At 42.1% G+C, this 17,102-nt stretch overlaps 1 protein-coding gene across 10 annotated transcripts in view; it reads left to right on the top strand.

The window, feature by feature from the left end:
* Positions 1-17,102, top strand: part of arhgap23a (Rho GTPase activating protein 23a) — a 606,368-nt gene that overhangs the window by 279,239 nt on the left and 310,027 nt on the right. For 4 of the 10 annotated variants that reach the window (XM_072487490.1, XM_072487489.1, XM_072487499.1 and 1 more), the window contains exon 1: positions 8,596-9,194. The exons of the other annotated variants lie outside the window; for them this stretch is intronic. In XM_072487490.1, the coding sequence (XP_072343591.1) occupies positions 8,967-9,194 (228 nt within the window). In that variant the 5' untranslated portion in view covers positions 8,596-8,966. Of the gene's footprint in view, positions 1-8,595; positions 9,195-17,102 lie in introns of those variants that run through there. 10 annotated transcript variants of the gene reach the window in all.

The following is a 17,102-nucleotide window of genomic DNA, read 5'->3' as shown; positions in this document are numbered from 1 at the left end:
GTCACAGAGAATTCCAAAGTTGTGTACTGTACAGGCCTAAGCCTGGGGAAGGAATCTAATGAAAATAAAACTGGAAGATTCTGCAAATACACAGTGGCCTTATAGGCATCTAAAAAGGATACAAGAGTGATTTGTGTTTTGGGTGTAAACTCAGATTCTAAATAGTGCTAGCCTGCAGGGCTTACCCAAAATATCAACTGCCTTTTACTTCCTCTGGTACCCCTGGACCTGATGTGTAATTCAGGCATTTTCTGTTTTTTATTAACTCCTTCAAATTTCCAACAAAGCATTTGCACTTTTTCTTCTGATCTGTCCGGAAACTTACAAGTGAGATTAATTTGTAGCTTTTCTGATGCTGTAAAGCAGATCTGGTTACCCTGTTCCCTGAATGCACTAAACTGATATTCCAGTGGAAATTAAAAAAAATAAAATAGGCCCCGTCTACCCACACGTAACAGATGGTGCCTCCGAAACAAAGTGGTTTTTCTTGTTTTAAACTTCAAAAGACCAAGCTTGCCTCAGCACATCCTGAGCTGGGTCAAGTAAAATCTATTCAGAGAAGTAACATCTGGAAACCTTGGAATGTTACAGAAAGATTCATGCGTCTTATTAAGTAACATCCAAATAATATCTGCGTTTTAGTTTTTGGTCCATTTATTTTCTGGACCAATTTAGTTTTTAATCTAATAGCTTCCAATTTTAATAAGGCACATAACCTTTATTATTATCATACAGACAACTAAATTCCAATTTAGGAATACTGAAAATGTGTTAATTCATTTATTTCTATAAAAATGTAATTTTAAAATATTCATGAATTATTTTCTGCTGTCGATTACATTATTGCTGCATACAGTAAGTCCTGTGGCAACATTTAGTGTCCAAGGCCTGTTGCATACAGTAAACTAGTGTGGAACGTTTATCACCAGTATGCAACAATTCCTGGAACTGTACTTTGACGTAGGTACAAACCAATGCGTACTGTGATTTCATGGGAGACCCCATTTTGAAACATCACTTCCTGATGCAAGTATTATAGCTTTTTATGGCTCATCTGATTAAAGCAGTGAGTCACGCTGTCTGAGATGGTGCTAGGCAAATTGCAGCATTTCTATGTTCTTATGGGTTAGTGAGGAATACATTGACTTGATCCTTGCGCCCTATTGTTAATGACTCCTTTGGAAGTGTGCAGATGAGACAGGCTCAGGTTCATCTTTCATTCCTTCTGGTAAAATAGTCTGTAGATGCTCTCATGTAGATAATGACTATTGAGCAAAATACTATGCCTGTGGAGCTCTACCGATCTAGGAGTTAATCCATGCAGGAAAAGGAAAAAAATTAACAGAGGAAGGTGAACAACATTTAAATACCATATCAATTCATAATCAGCATATACTGTATGTACATGTGTAATGGTTGATCTTGTGTATAAGTCGACTCCTGACTTTTAACCAAAAAAAAAATCAAAATTGTGTTCTTGCCAATTGCTCAAATTGACCAACTGAGGTCAAACTTGCCCAGGTGCAACCTTCTCAGTGATAGAATCATAGAATAGCACGCCATTGAAGACGGCTGTTCAGCTCCTTGTGTCTGGACATGTTGACACATGATGTCAAGGCTACCACCGCACTAGTGAACGTTGTGTTCCTACCAATCCCATTCACTATCAAGAAGGAATGGCAAATACACAGCCCAGTTTAGTCTTAAAGTTAAGATTGCAGAGCAGACAGATAATTGTGCAGCAGCTAGAGAATTCAAGATATCGGAGGAGAACATTAGAGATTGGAGGAAGCTATCTATATAGCTTATGCGGATGCCTAAGAATAAATGTGCAAACAAAGGAAAGCCTAGCATGAAAGCCTAGGGGCGGCATGGTGGAACAGTGGTTAGTTAGCACTGCTACCCCACAGCTCCAGGGACCTGGGTACGATTTTGACCTTGGGTGACCGTAGTTGTTTAGTTTGCACTTTCTCCCCGTGTGTGTGTGGGTTTCCTCTGGTTTCCTCCCAAAGTCCAATGATGTACAGGTTAGGTGGATTGGCTATGCTAAATTGTCCCTTAGCGTCCAAAGATTTCGGTGGGGTTATGGGGATAGGGCAGCAGAGAGGGCCCAGGTACGGTGCTCTTTCAGAGGGTTGATGCAGACTCGGGCCGAATGGCCTCTTGCACTATAGTGATTCTATGATCCGATGTTGCTGCAGTTGGAAAATAAAGTTGCAAATTATAATAATGAAAATTGCCAGAATTAACTCTGTTTCTCGAGGATCTATCTGAATCTTTGCCCTGAAACAAGGAGGAAAATTAGACATTGCGGATTTCTAAACCAGATGGTGTACAAGGTTTATGACGAGAAACAATTTTATACTGTGACAGAAGACCAGGATTTCACAATATCTCCCAGCAGAATTTGATGACCGTTTTGTCATATTTCAGCAGTTTATAGGTAATCATTGACAAAAAAAAGGATACAGATAGGTCTCTATTGGGAACATAAGTGAGGCTCCTGTGAATGTTGCATGCCAATCCGTCCGATAAAGAGCAAAGATCCAGAGAAAAGCCATAAAAAGCGTAAATTCACTTTTGTGCTGTCGTGCATGTCTGCTTCAGTTTCAGCTAATGGCAATATTCAAGGGAAAAACCCTCACAAAACAGTAATTCTCAAAAGGAGTTATTGTCCACATTCATGATAAAGGATGGATGGATGGATGAAGCTGGCTTGAAAATATAGTTGAGGAAAGTTTGGTGTTTCAGACTGGGCCGGATGGATTATAGGAAAATAAAAGGTAGTTTTAAAGGATTTGTATTTGTATTGGTAAACATTAGGAATTGGGTATAGTTTTAATTTAATGTTTTTGTGCCTGGAAGGGCAAAACCTACAGTTAGATTCATGTTGGACAAGGTGTTTGTATGTGGGGTTAGTTAAGTTCCAACTGTGTTCCTATTGTGCTTAGAGAGGTCTATGGAATTAAGAATAGATGAAAGGCATAAGTATGTGGGGGGATGCAGAATCTTTTTAGACATCCATTTTTATAGGATGTGGACTTCACTGGCAAGGCCAGCATTTTTGCCCACCCCTAATTGTCTTTGAGAAGCTGCCTTTCTGAACCGCTGCATTCAATGTGGTGAAGATACACCCACTGTTCTATGAGAGAGTTCTAGAAATTTGACTCAGCGACAGTGAAGGAACCAAGTTATTTTTCCAATAACTCAAGTCAACTCAAGTATCCAAGTCAGGATAGTCAGTGACTTGGAGGGGATCTTCCAGATGGTGATGTTCCCAAGTATCTGCTGCCCTTGTTCTTCTATATGGTAATGGTCGTGGGTTTGGAAGGTGCTGCCTAAGGAACCTTGGGGAGTGCATTTTGTAGATGGTACACACTGTGCGTTGGTGGTGGAGGGAGTGAATGTTTGTGGAAGGGGTGCCAGTCAAGCAGGCTGCTTCGTCCTGGATGGCGTTGAGCTTCTTGAGTGTTGTTGGAGTTGTACTCATCCAGGCAAGTGGGGAGTATCCCATCACACTCCTGACTTGTGTGTTGTAGATGGTGGACAGGCTTTGGGGAGTCAAGAGGTGAGTTACTCGCCGCATGATTACAAATCTCTGACTTCTCTTGTAACCACAATATTTAAATAGCTAGTCCAGTTCAGTTTCTGGTCAATGGTAACCCCCAGGATGTTGACTGTGGGGGTTTCAGTGATGGTAATGCCATTGAATGTCATGGGGCAATAGTTTGATTCTTTCTTATTGGAGATGATCATTGCCTAACTTTTGTGAGGCAAATGGTACTTGCCACTTTCCCAAGCCTGGAGATTGTCCAGGTCTTGTTGCATTTCCACGTCAACTGCTTTAGTGTCTTGAGTAGTCACGAATGGTGCTGAACATTGTGCAGTCATCAGCGAACATCCCCACATCTGACCTTATGTTGGAAGGAAAGTCATCAATGGTGCAGCTGAAATTGGTTGGTCTGAAGACATTACCGTGAGGAATTCCTGCAGTGATGTCCCGGGACTGGGATGACTGATCTCCTACACCCACAACCATCTTTCTTTGTGCTAGGCATGACTCCAACCAGTGGTGCGTTTTCCCTCTGATTCCCATTGACTCCGGTTTTGTTAACGCTTCTTGATGACATACTCGATAAAATGCTGCCTTGACGTCAAGAGCAATCACTCACCTCGCCCCTGGTATTCATGTTTGAACCAAGGCTTTAATGAATTGAGGAGCTGACTGACCTTGGCAGAACCCAAACTGAACGTCCAAGCAGGTTATTGCTGAATAAGTGCCACTTGATAGCACTGTTGATGACTCCTTTCATTACTTTGCTCATGATGGAGAGTTGACTGCTACGGCGGTAATTGGCTGTGTTGGATTTGTCCTGCTTTTTGTGTGCAGGACACACCTGGGCAATTTTCCAGATTGCCAGGTAGATGCCAGTGTTGTAGCTGTACTGGAACAGCTTGACTAAGGGCATGGCAGGTTCTGGTGCACAAGTCTTCAGTACTATTGGTGGAATATTGTCAGGGCCCATAGCCTTTGCAGTATCCAGTGCCTTCAGCCATTTCTTGATATCACGTGGGGTGAACCGAATTGGCCAAAGAATGGCATCTGTGATGTTGGGGACCTCTGGAGGAAACCGAGATATATCATCCACTCGGTACTTCTGGCTGAAGATTATCGCGAATGCTTCAGCTGTGGGCGAGATTTTTCTGCTGCGCCTGCCGCAAGATCGTCACAGACGGGACAGGGACCATGTAAAGGTCCATTGACCTCGGATGGAAATTTCCGGTCTCTGGCCGGGTGGAGCCAAAATCCCCCGCCCCTTATCTTTTGCACTGATGTGCTGGGCTCCTCAATCATTGAGGATATTTGTGAAGCCTCCTCCTCCACTGAGTTGTTCAATTGTCCACTACCATTCATGACTGGGTGTGGCAGGACTGCGAAGCTTAGGTCTGATCCTTTGGCTGTCGGATCACTCAGCTCTATCACTTGCTAATTACGTTGTTTGGCACACAAGTAGTCTGTGTTGCCGTTTCACCAGGCTGACACCTAATTTTTCAGTATCCCTGGTGCTGTTCTTGGCATGCCCTCCTGCACTCTCCATTGAACCAGGGTTGATACCTTGGCTTGGTGGTAATGATAGAGTGGGGGATTTGACGGACCAAGAGGTTACAAATTGTGCTCGGGTGCAATACTGCTGATGACCCAAAGTGCCTCATGGTTGCCCGGGAGTTGCTAGATCTGTTCAAAATCTATCTCACTTAACATGGTGGTAGTACTACACAGGGGATCCTCAAATTGAAGATGGGACTTCATCTCCCGAATGACTGTGTGGTGATCACGCCTACCGATACTGTCACGGACAGATGGATTTACTATAGGCAGGTTGATGAGGAAGAGGCCTAGTATGTCTTTCCCTCTTGCTGGTTCCCACGCCACTTGCCGCGTAGCCAGTCTTGCAGCTATGTCCTTTAGGACCTGGCCAGCTCCGTCTCTAATGGTGCTACCGAACCAATCTGGTGATGTGCATTGAAGTCCCCCACCCAGATTACATTCAGACTACCCTTGCCACCCTTCGTGCTTCCTCCAAGTCATGTTCAACATGTTCAACTGAGGGAGGCAGTATGTATTAATCAGCAGAAGATTTTCTTGCCCATGTTTGCCCTGATGCCGGAGTTTGGCGTTGAGGTTGTTGACTCCCAGGGAAACTTCCACCTGATTATATATCACTGTGCTATCAACTCTGCCGGGTCTGTCCTGCTGGTGGGACAGGCCATACCTAGGGATGGTGATGGTGGTGTCTGGGACATTGTTTGTAAGGTATGTTTCCGTGAGTATGACTGTTAGACTGTTGCTTGACCACACTGTGAGTCAGCTCTCCCATTTTTGGCACTAGCCCCCTCTCCCCCAGGAGAGCATTGCAGGGTTGGCACTGTTGAGTTTGCCGTTATTTCTGGTGCCTAGTTTGATTCGGAGCTGATTTCTTTCCTTTGAGATTTTTTTCACTTTTTAAAAATAAATTTAGAGTACCCAATTCATTTTTCCCAATTAAGCGGCAATTTAGCGTGGCCAATCCACCCAGCCTGCACATCTTTTGGGTTGTGGGGGCGAAACCCACGCAAACACGGGGAGAATGTGGAAACTCCACACGGACAGTGACCCAGAGCCGGGATCGAACCTGGGACCTCAGCGCCGTGAGGCAGCAGTTCGAACCACTGCGCCACTGTGCTGCCCTAGATTTTTTCACTTTTGAAACTTTTTGAAACAACTGAGTGGCTTGCTAGGCCATTTCAGGGGGCAGTTAAGAGATAATCACATTGCTGTGGGTCTAGAGTCACATGTAAACCAGAGGTGGTAAGGCCAGATTTCCTTTGTGAACCATATGGGTTTTGACAACAATCTAGAGTGGTTTCGAGGGCATCATTAGACTTGATTGCAGACTTTTATTTAATTCCAGCTTCACCATCTGCCGTGGTGGGATTGGAAGCTGGGTTCGTAGAGCAATACCCATGTCCTCTGGATTACTCGTCGAGTGATAATGCCACCTACCACCAAAGATGATACAAAGATGGTTATTACGTTGTACAATTGTTTTAAGAACTCAATGAGCCAAAATTTACTCCAGCTTAATGCTGGCAGAATCAAAGCCATCCCCTGAGTTCTCATTGTATTAACATGGCCCTTAGCACGATCCCAGCTGCTCCCTCCAGAGGCACAGATCCTCAGTGCAGGACTAGACTTTGAGCTGAGTTGAACTTTTTCCAGCCCCACACTTGTCCAGTTTCCACATTGCTTACTTCCATTTCCGAAATATTGCCTATCCTCGCTCCTATCTCTTCAGCTAAATTGCAGTTCGTGACTTCATACACTTGAACCTCAACTCCTGTGCAGGTCTCCCAACTGGCCTCTTCTTTCACAAATGGTAGCTCATTTGAAAAGCTGTATCTGACCTCTTCCTTTGCACAAAGTCTTGAATGGTGTAATCGAGCAGCCTGGCTTGAAAACTGAAAATGAAAAAAATCGTCGCTTGGGACGCGACGAAGCTGTTAAATCTTGCGAGAGGCCTCTACCAAGATCTCATGAGGTGTCGCGATCTGGATCCTGCCCACTAAGGTTGAGATCTTGATTTTGTATATTCTAATGAACAGGTAGATAGTCTCACTTGAATATGTCTACGATGGATCTACACAGTGCCCAGCACTTAACGGGCTCTGAGACCCCGAGCGGGTGCCTTTTACCACTGGTTTTCACAAATGTGGACCAGGCGTACTGCACTTGGGGGAATCGGGAGCCCCATGGCGGTCGGGCTCTGGGCAGAATGGTCCAGGTAGCAGGGGCACTGCCATAATGCCAGGCTGGCAGTGCAAAGGTACCCAGTTGGCATCTTGTCCATGCCAGAGATTGGGCTCGGGTGTGCCCTGCCCGTATGAGGTGGGTGGTCCGGAGGCCACAGTAGGTGGGAGGTCCAGAGATCGCACTCCAATCTCTTCTGGATTGGCGAGCGGAACTCCTTAGTGCAGGAACTGAGATAAGTGTGGCCCGGACCTCGCCGAGATCAAGAAATGAAGCAGAGTCCCATTTAATAGCGGTGTTGTTCTCGGCGCTGCCAGCACCGGGAAACATACGGCTAAAAGCGCCTGACACGGTACTCTGTTTCATTTCCGTTAAATTGTGCCCATAATCCCATTACTCCAGTTACTTTCAGGCTCCATCAGTGTCCTCGTGAATTGACTTAATAATTTCAGTCATTTAAAAAATAATATCTTGATTTTTGCTATTCTACTGAATTAATTTTCTATAAGTATATGTATTCCAGTCCTCTGATACTGCTTACTTCCATGTTCCCCTACCCCATAATTGGTGATGGCCCTTTTAACGACTTTGCCCAGTACTGAAGAATTCCTTCCCTAGAACTCAATACTTTTCCACTTCCTTAATTTAAGAAATCTCTTTTAAAACCATCCTAAACAACGAACACTTCAGCCTTGTCCTCAGCGTACTTTATTTTATTTTGTGCATGCGTCTATGCTTTAACAGAACAGCGTAACATTGCTTAGCAAGTAAGGTGCAGCTGCAGAGTGAAGAACAGGGCGGCCTTATAGTCCTTTGTGTGCATTTCTATACTACATCTATTATACATATCAGCTTATTTTCTTGTAAATTTTTGTTAATTGCAAAATTATATTTAGAAAAAAACATTTTTAAATGTTACTTTTCCTTGAATGCAACATTGAGGTATTCTTCAGTTGCTAAACTGTTGATAAGAACTTGTTTGGTGTCAGACGTCGGGTCTGATTGTCTTTTGACCAATTAGCTCATCTCAATTCTTGAAAGGGAACTTTATTTGCAGAAAAAGTGACATCATGTGTTTATCTAAAAGAGAGCAGCCAAATCCACAGATGATTTAAAAAAGAAGTTCAGTGTAAGATATTTGTTTGACCGCTTCATTTACTCAGTTTACTCCGGCATGTGACAAAATTTACAGCAATTTGAAACTTTCAATAATCTCCTGTGAACGTCAGCTGGCGACTAGGGTCAGAGGTCAGTGGTTGGGGCTAACAGCCTGCAACAGCTGCTAGTTCAGTGTGCAGAGTACAGGGGAGTGTTCAGGGCTGCTGTGTCAGATTTTGGTTTATGTTTGAGTGCCTGACGTTCCAGTTAAAGAAATTGCGCCTGGTGGTCTGCAGCCATGCCCTGCAGCATAACTGTTAACCATCTCTGGAACATATTTGGATAACCTATTGGTGTGAATGATAGGAATGAGGAAGAATATGCTGGATCCTGTGCTGTCCCAGCTACCGGATGAACATTTCAGTATGTGACGTATGGTGTGTAACTTGTTGTGATTGGAAATCGGAATCTTGAACTAATGATAACCACTTCTGAAAAACACTTTCATGTGTGTTGGAAGTTGCTTTTCCAGTTGAATTAAAGTGAACTAGCAAACAGATGCAGAATTATCTGTGAAAGTATGTCCAGCACTGGAAAAGCTGCCTGCAGCCCAGGCTTCACCTACAAACACTGGAATTGGGAAAGACCAGTAGGGATTGACTGCAGTTCTCCTGAGCCCTGCTGCATTTGGTTAGCTGCACTGAGGAATGTGACCTCGGAGGTGAACCCCAGGAAGGAGAGGGACAGTGATATCTCAGCTGTCAAAAGAAAGCACAGCTTTCCTGTTTGGGAGGAGGAGGAGTTGCTGGTAAGGTGTTTGGTTTGAAAGTTGTGAATTATTTGCTTGTATGTGTATTGTTCAGGGAAAAAAAGTGGATGCAGCCAGATTTAATTTCCTGGAGTTACATTGCCTCAGGAAACCTTTAATGGAATACAAGTGCAGCCGAGCCTTTGTACAAACCTGCACCGACAACAATGTCTGCCTCATAAAACTTGCAGTTTTTCACTATGACTGCTCTCTTGTGCTACTAATAGCTCATTAAAGCACAAGCAAAAGCTCTAATAGCAATTTATGTAAAATTCTTAATGTAATTGCACTTAACCAGTTTTGAATCAGCCACCTGAGCTTTAATGGAGAGAAATAAATCTTTTTCTGTATCATGGGTATTAACTAAAGAAGCTCAGTTAGTTGATGTAAACAAAAAAAATTGCGTTGATCTTTGTCCTCATCACAGAATAGTAACAGCATGGAAGGTGGCATTTGGCCCATCGATCGGCACATTCAAATAGTATGGTTGGCAATCTAGTTTCCTTTCCAATTTGTAATTTAAAAAACGATTTTTGCTTTTGGCCTGGTCAAATGAATAGTTTAAAAACAATGAAGATGTGTGAAATGTAATCTTTATCTGACAGTAACCATGGATTTTTCAAAACTGATTTCTCATTTAATAAGTTGCAGGAACTTATAAGTTACATTAGTGCAGGAACTAAGTCTCTAAGTGTGGCCTGGACCTCGCCGACATCAAGAAATGAAGCAGAGTCCCGTTTAATAGCGGTGTTGTTCTCGGCGCTGCCAGCGCCAGGAAACATCCTACTAAACATGCCTGACATGGGACTCTTTCATTTCCTTTAAATCGTGCCCATAATCCCATTATTCCTGTTACTTCCAGGTTCCATCAGTGCCCTAGTGAATTGACTTAATAATTCCTGTCATTTAAAAAATAATACCTTGATCTACTTAATGAATTTTTTGCAATAGTATTTCTCACTACACCAAGGAATCCGTTAGTCTGCTTTTTATAATGGTTGTAGTTACAACTCTCTTATTCCAGAATAAAACTATTGTGCAAAACCGAGCAGTAATATATTGCCTTAAAACAAACGTGTTATGAAGATGGTCAGATTTTCACAGTAGAGGTTTATTTCATAAACAGGATACTTTTATGGTTATAAAAGCAATTACTGCGGATGCTGGAATCTGAAACAAAAAGAGACAATGCTGGACAATCTCAGCAGGCCTGACTGCATCTATGGAAAGAGAACGGAACTAATGTTTCGAGTCTGGATGACGCTTTGTCATGTGCCCATTGCTGACCTCTTCTTCATGCCACTATCAATAGTAGGAATCCAAGGCTGCAGGGTGAAGTCAATGGCCTGAGTATAAATCACATTGTCCTGAACTTTTGTTGGAAATTTGAAATGTTCATAATATGTACTCCTGGAGAAACAATAGTTAATAGGCCTACTTTATATACTACTTGAATATCAGCAGATAAATGTGTTCCATAGTTCTTTCTCTATACAGTGATGTAGTAAGTTATGTTGATGGACTTTTAACCTCGGGAATGAGAGTTCAAATCCCATTTGAGATTTCAAATTTAGTTTTGGAAACAAAGCATGCAGTTTTTGTTCTGTATCAGCATGAACTTTCTATTGCCTTGACTGGCTGATATGTGACTTAAATCTGACATCATTGTGATTTACTCTTAACTGACCTCTGAAGTGGCCTACTAAGCCACTTAGTCATAGAAAAGCACTCCGAAGATGACTGTAATGGTTCCAGAATGCGTACTACATTTTCCCAGAGCAAATGCGGATGAGCAATACATGCCAAGCTTACTCGATGCCCCAATCCCATCCTGGCCCAAGAATGAACAATTTAAAAAAAAAAAAAAAATCAAGACATCATGATCCAGAATAGTGCATTATCATAAATTTCTGCCTCCAGATTTATTTCCAGGTTTTTTGAATTGAATTGGAAGTCCCAAACTTCCAGGGTGGAATTTAAGATGGACAATGGGAGAGAGCCCATGACACCTCCTTGGGGAAGGCCCATTGTATTAAGTGCCTGTCAGAGACAAGTGTCCAGTGGCCTGCTTTCTCTAGGAAAAAGGATCCTGGGATCAGAATTCCTGTCCCCCAAGAGCTGGCGAGCACCTGGGGCCTCAATTAGCAGTGGGAAAGGAAGGCAAACCCATTTGGCACCCTCCCATAAGATTAAATGCCTTTGTCTCCAAACTTGTCACAGGGAGAGCATTAAATGCCACTCTCCGTTTCTGCATACTCAGGCCTCTGTATTACTAGTCTAGTAACATAACTACTATACTACTGTTACCCAACTTTACAAAAGTGTTATTGTAACACAGTATTATGACTGTTTCACTGTGATATTATGGGAAGAAGTATGCCGTCTACTTGGCAATCTTGTTTACTTTCCAGTTTGTAATTTTAAAAAAAGATTTGCTTTCGGCCTTGTCAAAGATGAGGGTGTGCGAAATGTAATCTTTATCTAGCAGTAACCATGGATGTTTCAAAACTGATTTCTCATTTAATAAGTTTGATAGATTCTGTGGGGAGACTGCAATCCTTATGATCTGGAGTTTGCATCTTTTGTTTTTCTTAACTGGTTTATTTAAATTTACATTGGATTCCCACAGCACCACCCCTCAAAAGATGGAAACACAAAACTTTTCACATTGGTTTAAATTACTAGTTATTTCCAATTTAATTTTCTGAAGCAAAAATATTAAATGAACACTGAATACGTGTTGAAATTTAAAATACAAGGCGATAGCATTTGTAACCATTTTCAACCAGAAGTGCCACTCGGCCTCCATCTGAGGTCCCTGGCATCACAGGTGCCACTCCTCCGCTAATTCAGTTAATTCCATGTGATATCATGAAACGTCTGAAGGCATGGACTACAAAAGGTATGGGCCTGACAACAAACTGGCAAAAGGATTAAAGACTTGTGTTCCAGAACTAACTGTGCCCCTAGCCAAACTGTTCAGTACAGCTACAACACTGGCATCTACACGACAATGTGGAAAATTGCCAAGATATGTCCTGTCCATGAAATGCAGGACAATCAAACCTGCACCAGCCTCCAATTAAATCATCAGAACAGTGATGGAAGATATTACTAACAGTGCTGTCAAGTTGCACTTACACAGCAATAACCTGCTCAATGATGCTCAATTTAGGTTCCACCAGGGCCACTTTGCTCCTGATCTCATTATGGCCTGGTCGAAACATAGGTAAGAGAACGGAATTCTAGAGGTGAGAAGGGAGTGATTGCCCTTGACATCAAGGGTCCCTAGTAAAATTGAAGTTAATGGGAATGTGAGGGAAAACTCTCCTCTGTTTGGAGCCATACCAAACACAAAGGAAGATGGTTTTGGTTATTAGCGGTCAGTAGTCTCAGTCCCAGGACATTGCTGCAGGAGTTCCTCAGGGAACTAGGCCCATCATTTCATTTGTTTCATCAATGACCTTCCTTCCAGCATAACGTCAGAATTGGGGATGTTTGATGATGATTTCATAATGTTCAGTACTATTCCTAACTCCTCATCCTGAAGCAGTCCGTGTCCATATGCAGCAAGACAACATTCAAGCTGAGTGCCAAGTAATATTTACACCCCACAAATGCTAGTCAATGATCATCTCCAGTGAGAATCCAACCATTTCCTCATGACATTCCATGGCATTACCATCGCTGAATCTCTCCATATCAACATCCTGGGGGTTACCATTTATCAGGAACTGAACTGGACAAGCCATATAAATACTATGGTTACAGGAACAGGTCAGAGGCTGGTTATTCCGCAGCGAGTAACTCTCCACCTGACTCCTCAAAACCTGTCCACCATCTACGAGGGACAAGCCAGGAGTGTTATTGAATACTCTTCATTTGCTTGGATGAGTGATGTTCCAACGATGTTTGAAGCTGGACACCATCCAGGACAAAGCAGCAGGCTTGATTGGTATCCCGCCCACCACCTTAAACATTCACTCACTACCACTGGCATACAGTGGCAGCAGTGTGTATTATATACCAGATGCACTGCAGCAATTTGCCCATGATCCTTTGACAGCCGGGCACCCTGTTCCCATAGTGCATTTAGGCTGGGGGTGGGGCCGGGGGTTGCTTCGGGGGCCCCGGAGATTGGGATGCCATTTAAAAATAGCGTTCCGATCTCTCACTACACTGGGGAGTTCTGGTGAACAAAACTACTCAGTGTACAAAACGGGGCTATGTGCGGCCTGGCCATGCGCATGTTCCCTGCTGAGGCCCCTTATACGACGTGAGTCGCTGGGAAACACCTGGCTAAACGCGCTTGCTATGGGACATTATTCCCAATTAGTTGAATTGTGCCCAGGGACACCATTGTTCCACTGTCACTTAATCAAAATCCTGGAACTCTTTTCCTGACACTACTGTGGTATATCACACAATGGACTGCAACGGTTCAAGAAAGTGGTAATTAAGGACAGGAAACAAATGCTTCTCATGAATGAATTTTAGAAAAGTATTTTGAATGTCCATGTTCGTTTTGTGAACTCTTCTTTCAGTTTCTCGACGTATCTCAATTTAGTGCCTGGTCTTCAATCGAGAGAATATTTAGAGTTGAATGCTTTTGAGGTCTTTCCTACAATACAACAGTGATTACACTTCAAAGGTATTTAATTGGATATCAAGCACTTTTAAGTCATCTTGGGTCTTGAAAAGTGTTGAATCAATGCTAATACATTTTTCTCTCTTTTCCAGATAACTAAAGGTCGTGTAAACATATTCTGGCTTTAAACTCTTAATTCCTTAATAGCTAAGGATTGTAATCTATTTGTGATCAAAACAGCAATATTACATGGTATTTAGTCTATAACATAGATTCTTGTGCTACTTGTTCTAAGATTAGATCATGAAAACAACCTTGTGAAATACTGATGCAATGTAAACACGCATTGTTTGGAATCTTAGCTGGTTTATGACTTCAGTGGGATAATAGAAACAGGAGTAGTCCATTCAGCCCCACAAGCACCTGCCTTTCAGTTAGATCATGGCACATCTGTAACTTCTACTTGCCTTAGCTCTCTATCGTTCATACCCTAGCCTGGCAAAAAAATGAGTCTTGAAAATTTCAGTTGACTTGTCATCTCCAGGCTTTTGGAGGAGAGAGTTTACTACACTTTTGCAAGAGAAAATGTGCTTTCAGATTTCATTCCTCACGAGCTGAGTTTTACTTTTAATATTGTGCCTCCTTGTTCTGGATTCCTCCACCAATAGAAATAGCTTTCTTGTATAATCATCTCAATTCCCTTTTATAATTTTTAAACAAATGAATTTGATCACCCCTTGACCTTCAAAACTCAAGGAAATACAAACCAGGTTTATGCAATTTGTCCTCAGAATTTAACCCTATTAAACCCTGTTATAATTCCAACCCCATTGAGATAAAGGCCAATATTCCATCATATTGTGTCCCGTTCTGGTCACCACACTTTAGGAATGAGACAAGGGTCCTTGAGAGACTGCATAGAAGATTTACCTGAATGGTTCCAGGTTTGAGGGATTTTGGCTACAAGGTTGGATTGCAGAAGCTGGGGTTGTTCTCATTGGAGCAAAGGAGATTGAGAGAAAATCTGATGAGGTGTACACAATTATGACAGGTTTAGATTAGGGAGACAAAAATACTGTTCCTATTAGCTGATTGCACAAGGGCTAGGGACACATTTAAGGCTTAGGGCAAGAGATACAGGAGGATGTGAGGAAGAACTTTTTAATGCAGTAAATAGTAATGACCTGGAACTCGCTGCCTTTGAGGGCCTTGGGAGTGAAGATGATGAATGATTTCAAAAGGAAATTGGATGTGCACTTGAAGGAAATAAACTTGCTGCAGAGATAGAGTGGGAGAATAGCACTGATAGAATTTCTCCACGAAGATGGCCTGGACTTGTTAGGACGAATGTCGTCCTCTTATGCCATAATGTTTCTCCAACTACGACTTACAATTCTATTCTTTTTTGATTACTTTTTGTCTCTTTGCACTAGATTTTACAGATTTGTTTAAGTTAATACCTAAATTCCTTAGCCCCTCTACAGTTTCTAGTCTCTTACCATTAAGAAAATATTCAGATTTGTTTGTCTCAAATTCAAATCGGACTTGATTTGGAACACACCTCTAAACCACTTACCCACATGCTATCTAACGTGTATTTGAGGCTTCCAGGTTCAGTTACCGTGGAGTAGAAAGAGTTTGAAAATTTGAAACAAGTTGGCCCTGGGCTGGGCTGTGGATGAAGAACTGTTTGAGATGGGCCTAGAAATGCAAAATTATGTCCGAATTAGATTTGTTTTCTTCCCTGGAGCAACGTAGCTGGAAATTAATCAATAAAGCAAAGTTCCGATACTGAGCTCTTTTTACACCTTTTTAGTTAGAACTTGCAGTAATAAATGTGCAATGTTCTAATATATTACAATATATAATATAACACTATCATAACTTGCATGGTGATTAAAGTTTAAATGTTGACTTTTTTTGAATGAACTATTCTTTTCTCAACTTTTCTGCAGCAGTGTGCAGCTTCTAAAATATGAAACCATATGCTAAATTTACTTTATGTAATAATATCATGGGCATTGGTATTTCCTACATTGCCACTTGGGGAACATGTAATTATTGTATTTGCTTTATTTGTTCATCTGCTATTCATGACTGTAAAATGCATTGACATGGGGAAGGTCATGTGCAGAAGACCATTCTGGGGACCAAAGCAAGATGCTGCAGATGTTGGAAATCGGAATTAAAAACAGAAAATGTTTGAATCGCTCAGTAGGTCAGGCAGCATCTGTGAAATAAGAAAAGTGGGTTAATGTTTCAGGTTGATGACTTTAGAACTATCAGAAATTTTAACACAGCCTTGCCTTCTCCAGAGATGCTGTGTGACATGCTGAGTGTCTCCACATTTTCTGTTTCTATTTGTCCTATCTGATTTAGTATCCAATAGATCTGTAGGAAATTGGATAATATCAATAATTGTTTCAATTTAAAAATAAAATGTGAACTATAGGCCTGCAAACAGACAATGAGCTGGTTCAGTGTGTTTAGGAAGTTCACACAGGATATTGTTCTGTGAAGAAAACGGACAACATTAAGAATATATATGCACTTACCTATAAGATGTCGGAGCAGATGTAGGCCAGTCAGCCCATTGAGAGTGCTCTCCCATTCTGTGAGATAATGACTGATCTGATGTGATAGTCCTCAACTCCACTTTCCCACCTTATACCCATAACTCTTGATTCCCTTACTGTTTAAAAATCTGCCTATCTCAGCCTTGAACATACTTAATGACCCAGCCTCCACAGCTCTCTGTGGTAAAGAATTCTACAGATTCACTATCCTCCGAGAAGAAATTCCTCCTTATCTTGGGTGACCCCTTACTCTGAGATTATGTCCTCTGGTCCAAGACTCTCTGGAAGCGGGAAATTAGGAGGGGTAGGAGGGATCATGAAAAGTCCTTGGCAAGTAGAATTAAGGTGAATCCCAAAGCTTTTTATTCATATGTAAAAAGCAAGAGGGTGGCTAGGGAAAGGATTGGACCACTTAAGGGCTGTGGTGGGTATCTATGTGTCGAGCCAGAGGAAATGGGCGAGGTACTAAATGAGTACTTTGGGTGTTCACCAAAGAAAGGGACTTTGTGGAAGATGATTCTTAGGTAGGGTGTGTGGACAGTCTGGATCATGTTAACATCGAAAGGTAGAAGGTATTGTGTCTTTTAAAAGATATTAAGGTAGATAAGTCTCCTGGGCTGGATGGGATTTACCCCAGAATACAGAGGGAAACAAGGGAGGGAAATTGCTGCGGCCTTGACTGACATCTTTGTATCCTCATTGGCTACAGGTAAGATCCCAGAGGACTGGAGAATAGCTAATGTT

Source organism: Scyliorhinus torazame, chromosome 21 (assembly GCF_047496885.1).
Source record: "Scyliorhinus torazame isolate Kashiwa2021f chromosome 21, sScyTor2.1, whole genome shotgun sequence".
NCBI lineage: Eukaryota > Metazoa > Chordata > Chondrichthyes > Carcharhiniformes > Scyliorhinidae > Scyliorhinus > Scyliorhinus torazame.
The sequence above is the reverse complement of the archived record's forward strand: the minus strand, read 5'-3'. Positions and strand labels throughout refer to the sequence as shown.